The sequence below is a fragment of the Lactuca serriola genome, chromosome 4, assembly GCF_051521515.1.
Source record: "Lactuca serriola cultivar US96UC23 chromosome 4, Lser_US96UC23_V15, whole genome shotgun sequence".
Lineage (NCBI taxonomy): Eukaryota > Viridiplantae > Streptophyta > Magnoliopsida > Asterales > Asteraceae > Lactuca > Lactuca serriola.
This window is the reverse complement of record NC_136411.1, coordinates 71,320,180-71,327,236: the sequence shown is the minus strand read 5'-3', so window position 1 is coordinate 71,327,236 and position 7,057 is coordinate 71,320,180. Positions and strand designations below refer to the sequence as shown.

Here is a 7,057-nt window from a genome sequence, read left to right as displayed (position 1 = left end):
TTTTTGGAGTTTATTGGAGCTTGTTTCTTTTGGGTGTTGAGTTGGAAGAATGGAAGATACATGGGTTGGTTGGAACAATTATGGCTAGTAAAGAAAAAATGTTGTCTTTAAGTGGTAGTTTATTTTCTTTAAATATGACTCTTTTGTTTAAATGGAAATGACCGTTTTTCTAAACAAAAAGATGTTGTGAGGGTCTGGGTGATCAAGGTTTTGCATGGTTAGGATGGCTTTATTAGGGATACCAAATATATGTTCTGTTTTCTAGCTCGTGGAAGTTCGTGATTATGTCTGTGTATCATTTACATGCTAATGGTTTACACTTAGAGAATTTTTTTAAGTATACGATGGTGGATGGTCAATCTACAAAGTTTTGGTATGATCCTTGGTTTTTTAAGATTCGTTTTTCGACAAAATATCATATGGTTTTTGAGTTGAAGTTGGAAACACAATGCATTTTCTCTAACCGATTGAATTTTATTGCAGATGCTTGGTTACTTAGAAGGATACCAAGATGGATGTGGAAATAGAAGAGTGGGGCTCCTTGATGTTATATTCATGACTTTGAGCTCATCACACGTATGGATCACATGCATTGGTCATCAGATTCTCACATAGTGTTCATGGTTTCATCTGTATCTTCCTTTCTTGATAGCGCCAACTTGATTAATTCAGGTTAGCTACAAGATGGAATAACCTAGTTGTTATTAATTTGAACATTTTGCATGGGAGGATAATGAAAAATTAAATTCCTATGCAGGAGAAACATGAGCAAAAATGTATTAATTTAGACTACACATGGTGTTATATTTGCCTTAGCGATGCTGAGACAATGAACCATTTGTTTGTTTTTATCCTTTGATTAAATTCCTATGCAGGAGAAACATGAGCAAATAGGTATTAATTTAGACTACATATGGAAGTTGATTGGAATTTGGTGGGATATTCCTCCCTTAGTTGAGTATTAAGGATTGAGTGGGTAGTGCCTCCTTTAGCACTATAAAGGCTAAGTGTTGTGAAGATAACATTTCTCGTTTATATTTTGGATTTTTAATAAGTATAAGAAATGCAAGATGAAATTGGTTGGTTGGTTAAATAACCCTTTTTTACTTTGTTCAACTATGTAATTTGTTTTTCTTTAGTTTAATTAAACTTTACCATATATATATATATATATATATATATATATATATATATATATATATATATATATATATATATATATATATATAACCTAGATCAAATAAGAAGGATGGATAAAAGAGTATGGATGGATAAAATCAAGGTAGCTTATTAGTATTAATGTGTTTTGTAACATCCCATTTTTAATCCGAAAAAATTTTCATTTTTGATTTAGGTGAAAACATCGTTTCCATAAAAACCGAATCAAGAAACCGTAAGTATCAAATACAATCATCCCAAAATCGGAGCATCATAATCATGTGAATCACATAAGCTGCCGACGAGTGTGTACAGTCAAGCCTTCGACTTTTCCCGATCATCTGATGTACGTGAAACACATTTAAATCCACAACTGTAAGCACGAAGCTTAGCGAGTTTCCTAAAATATCGTATACATCACATCATAATAAATCAACTATAAGTTATCAATAACTTTGGGACTATCCGCAGTCATGAGTACTATTAACAATCCTATGGGCTCACAGTAGCCCTATGGTTTATCAACAACCATGCGGACTACCAACACTACACATATCAACAATCATCAAGGAAGACTCAGCTAGTCTAACATACATGCAAAGGTAATACAGTGAGAATATTCACCTCATAAATAGAAAACAAACACAACCACTCTCTGATAACGAAGACCGGTACTAAGAATCTCATAATCATCAATATAGAAGTACACTCTTCGTCTACAACATAAAACCCTCAATTTGACCAAAATTCAACGGTCAAAGTCAAAGGCCAATGTCAAATTTTAGACGACCTCCATTTCGTGGCCACCCATAGGCCATGTGGTGGCAGCTTCACGATAAAACAGTCGTGGTGACACCAGCCACCACGTCGTGGCAAGTAGACTGCGACGTCGTGGGAACTAGACTCTCATAACTTAATGGATTAAGCTCTTAACCCTTAATCTTATAAGCTACAAAGCTCAGATCTGAGCGTTCTTAAGGTCTTTATGGATGAAGTTTTCAACTTTATCCATTAAGTCAAGATCTCCAATTCTAAGCTCTTGATGATTACACCAAAGGCATGGACAATAAATTAGGCTATGCAAGTTACTTTTCTAACTATCACCATGGTCCAGAAACCAAAAAAAGCACTCCAAGGTTCTGGAGTTCACTCAAACTACAAGAACAAGAAGATTTGGACCAAAAAGCTCATAAAATGACCTAGAACAAGATCTAAATAGATAATGAGCAAAGTGAAGACTTTATACCTCTAAAAGACCAGAAATGTAATGAAGATGCAAGATCTAAGCTGGAACCAAGCACACAAACACCAAAATGGACTCATTATTCCTTCAACCTTCACAAAAGTGGTTCCACACACTCAAAACACACATATAGAGGTTAGGGTTTGGATGGGGTATGATCTCAGAGGGAGGAGGCCACCCAAATGAGGCAACCCTATGAGTTAGTGTCTTTAAATAGGTCACAAAACCGGAGATCTAGGGTTTTACACCAAAGCACCCACCACATCGTGGCCAAGGCCTTGCCACGACATAGGGCTTCGCGGTCCACATTCCTCCATTCGATGTTGCCACGTCGTGGTTCCTCAGTCACCACATCGTGTCCTAACCAAAAATCCACAAAAATTTAGATTAAAATAAATTAAACTTAGAAAAGTATTACATGGTAAAACGGATGTTACATGTTTAAGGTCTGGCTTTCTATTCTTTTTGTTTGTGTTTTTGGCCATTTTAAACTAATTATTCTTATTTCTCTATTACTTTCAGCATGTGCAACTAGCATCTTTTCAACATACTTCTTGTTTTTCCCTATTCTGTTTGTGTATTCATCCATGTTTTTACTTGTTAACCCTTTTTTTCATGCAAATTTAATTTTGTTTATCAGTCACTTTTTTCAAACCACATATCACTTTATCATTCATTGTTGGTTGATATTTTGTATACATTGATCTTTATGAGTATTTTATTTATTTTTTATTGGAGGTCATATATGAAAGCAGTTTATCAACCTTACCATAAGGGCTCGTGACCATCCCGCATCTCCCTTAACTCATTTATATGAGATTTGGGTAAATAATATAATCATCATCCAAAAACCATCTTGGATCTTGTATTGTTATATCCTAATATGATATATGGGCCCTAAAATAAAGAATTATAATGGTGGACAAGTTTGAATTACATGATTACATGAATCACTAGGGTTGTGACATATTAGTAAGACATGTTGAAAATGTAGTGGATAACCCATCAACACATGTTCAAATCTTGTCGTTGTCGTGTTCGTTGTGACTATAGAGATTCGTTTGCAATGACTCAAAGATATAATACATAGTTTCATGTTCGAATGAACAATTAATCAAAATGTGCACAAACCGGACCTAACACCTTGTTATTACACCCACCTTTCGAATGAACAATTAATCAAAATGTGCACAAACCGGACCTAACACCTTGTTATTACACCCACCTAAACGTCGTGTGCAAATTGCATATTAAAACATTTCATATATCTTTAATTAGACTACAATTCTTGATAAATTTAGGAATGTAATAATAGTTTATTTTTTTTATTAACTTTTAAAACTTGAAATATACTTTAGTAATATAAAATAGGAAAATTTGTAACTAATGTAAGTGATAGAAATTTGCAACCAAAATACGATCATTTTACTATTTGGATCGTTTTTCATACCTAAGATCGTAGGATCGTACAATCCTACAATCAGGATCGCGATTTTGACAACTATGTTTTACAGAATTGAAGGAGATCTTTATAGTGATATATTTTGCATAAAAACTACTTTACTTTTTATATGAAATATTTATAACAAATTATGTAACGGAGTAAAAACTTTTATGAATTAAAAAAAACGGATTATAAGTCGTAAATTATCGTATTAGGTATATGATATATTTTTCTTCCAGTTAATTAAAAAATAACACATATAAACAATCAATTTGAGATAGAGAGGATTATGAAAAGGATAGTTCGACAAAAAGAATTACCATCTTGATTGGTAATGATATTTATTAGAGATTTATTATATACAATTTGATTATTCTAACAAAATAGTCTATAGAGAGTACAAATATATTGTTATTAAATTTCAACATATGATTTACTTACTTTTCCAATTTCTTCTTATAAAGTTTAATCTTTGTGTTAAGAGTATGAGCTTATATAAGTGACATCTCTAGCTTTCATTATGGTAAATCCTTTTTCCAGAACCGAAATGCATAATTCCAAGAGCTAATGCTTCAAGCAGTTGTATATTATGCATTAGAGCTTGTAAATTATTCTTACATCATATTTTCCTTTAGTATACCCTCACTCTCCACTCTCACTTTTTACCATTAAAAACTGCTCAAAGTATGGCAGCTTTTCATATATTTGCAGACCAAGGACCCGATCGGAGAAGCTCAAATGTTGGACTACGAATGGGGAAACCCATCGACGATCATGCTCAACGGCACCGTCGCCGTCGATGAGTCCACCTCTCATCCCGACCAGAGCCGCCATATCTTCGAGCAGTACTCGCAAAGCTTCAATGAAACCACCGCCTCATCGTACCTCAACCCCAACGACTTCCTCCACCACTCCCATAACCCCCACCACCACTACCTTAACAACCCCACCCAAACACATCCTCATTTCGCCTCCCTCTACGACCCACGCGCCTACGGCGGGAATTGTGCCTACCCACCGTCGCCAACGCCGTTGCTCACTCTTGAACCGGAGGGTGGTTCCGGGAACGTTAACTCTCATGGCCATGGGCAAAACGGGTACATGATCATGCCAAAGCCTGAGCCCTCAGGTTGTGCCATTGACTTCACAAACAACCGGATTGGGTTGAACTTGGGTGGTCGGACGTACTTCTCCTCGGCGGAGGATGACTTCGTGAACCGACTCTACCGCCGGTCTAGGCCGTTAGAGGCGGCTCTTGTTAGCTCTCCGAGGTGTCAGGCTGAAGGGTGCAATGCTGATCTTACCCACGCTAAGCACTATCACCGCCGGCATAAAGTCTGTGAATTTCACTCCAAAGCCTCCACCGTCATCACCGCCGGGTTGACTCAGCGATTCTGCCAACAGTGTAGCAGGTTGTTTCCCATTTTTACCCTTGTACCTATTTTTACCTCAATCAAACACTTCACAGTTCACAGTTCACATAGTACAACCACTTGATGCATAAGATCACCTGAACGGGTTAACCGAAATCCCATGCATTAACTGATTGTACCTTTTAATAATATATTGTACAACTATATCATTGCACAGAAAGAAGGAAGAATTAGATAAATAAACATAGAAACAAAAAAAATGACGAAAATGCCCTGGGGTGGGTTTGGGGTACAAGGAAACTAAAGACAATGATTGGTGTACATGGGGGCGATCCCGAGGGCATTTTTGGGTCCGTAAAAATTTCTGTTTCCCATATAAGCTGCGGATTTACCCTTTGTTAGGTACTGTTTGCTTTTGCTTCTTATAGTAACCTATACCCAAAATACCCTTTTCTTTTGTTTCATTTATTGATTAGTACTCCTAAGAGTCCTTATAAATAATAATTAACTAATTATTATTTTTTACCATCCATTTACAAAAAATAATTTTTTTTTTCACTATATAATGTTATAAAGATTCCATCTCTTATCGGAATTCGATAATGGAAAAAGAAGCTGTCGAAAAAGATTGGCAGATCACAACCGTCGACGTAGAAAATCATCACAAAATCCAGATCATAGCAAGGGGAGTGTCACAGTCTCGGGTGCTCAAAGTTCATCCTCCGAAATCATATCAAGTAAGAACTAATTAATTAATCCAAATTTTTACAAATAAATATATTAATTTATTCAAATTTTAGAATTATATATTTGTGTAAATTTTATAGGGTATCAGTCGGATTCGAGAGGTTAATTAATCTTTGTTGGTGGCACGATGGTTGTTGTTTCTTCATGAAGGAAGTTTATGGGAGATGACTAGATGGCTTAGCTAAGTTATAAATAACGTCGTTGTAATTAATTTTTTTTAGAGTGGTTTCACAACAAATTAATTTCCTCGGATGTTAATTCTCGATTAAATGTATTGCTAGGCTCAATTACTTTTATATATAGAAATTAATTACTGATTCTAGTTATATTTAGCTGGTTTCTAAAATGTTAAGTATTATATAAGAAATGAAAGAATGTTGCCTAGCACATATGTCTACTAGGTTTTCAGTTCATACGCTCAAAAACTTTATTATGCTTGTCTTTTTATACTTTTTAGCTGTTTACTATAATACCCGCTACAATTGTAGCTTCTTATTACCGATTCGCATATACTTATCAATTTCTTATTTTGTTAAGTGTTTTGTGTTTCGTTATAGTTGTTAAATCTTAATGTTACCCCAGATCTTGTAAGCTTATTGTGTATTCGGGTAAGAAAATGTCAAAATACTTAGTTTTGTTTAGGGAAGATTGCACTTATTTTAGGAAATATAATATCAAAATCGATGTTTAAGTGTATACGATATAAGTTTATCATAAGAAATCTAGTTACCTAAATAATGAAGTTCATTAGTAATCGGGTTTTCTTTACTAATAAACTTGATAAAACTTTCAAATATTTATTTGAAGGTATGTAATCATCAGATTAGGGATGTCAATGAGACTACTAAGATAGGGGTATTGAAAATCCCAATCCTTTATCCTTTATCCTAGTAAGATAGGGGTATTGATAATCCCAATCCTTTATCCTATTGTAAAATTGTATCACAAATTCCGTTATATTCCTGTTAGTGATTAAGGTTTAGGCTCAAACCCTTTAGGGTTTGAGTATTCATTATATGTTATGTAATTGTCTTTTGAATGGTCAATAAAACAATCTATTATTTCACATGATATCAGAGTCGGGTTTCTGCA

At 34.7% G+C, this 7,057-nt stretch overlaps 1 protein-coding gene across 1 annotated transcript; it reads left to right on the top strand.

The window, feature by feature from the left end:
* The first annotated feature begins 4,524 nt into the window (after nt 1-4,524).
* Nucleotides 4,525-6,291, top strand: LOC145101850 (uncharacterized). The gene is made up of 3 exons (XM_079039133.1): nt 4,525-5,257; nt 5,795-5,955; nt 6,046-6,291. Exons 1-3 carry the CDS (start codon nt 4,584-4,586, stop codon nt 6,069-6,071), a joined length of 861 nt encoding a protein of 286 aa, XP_078895259.1. The 5' UTR covers nt 4,525-4,583; the 3' UTR covers nt 6,072-6,291.
* Nucleotides 6,292-7,057: the final 766 nt, after the last annotated feature.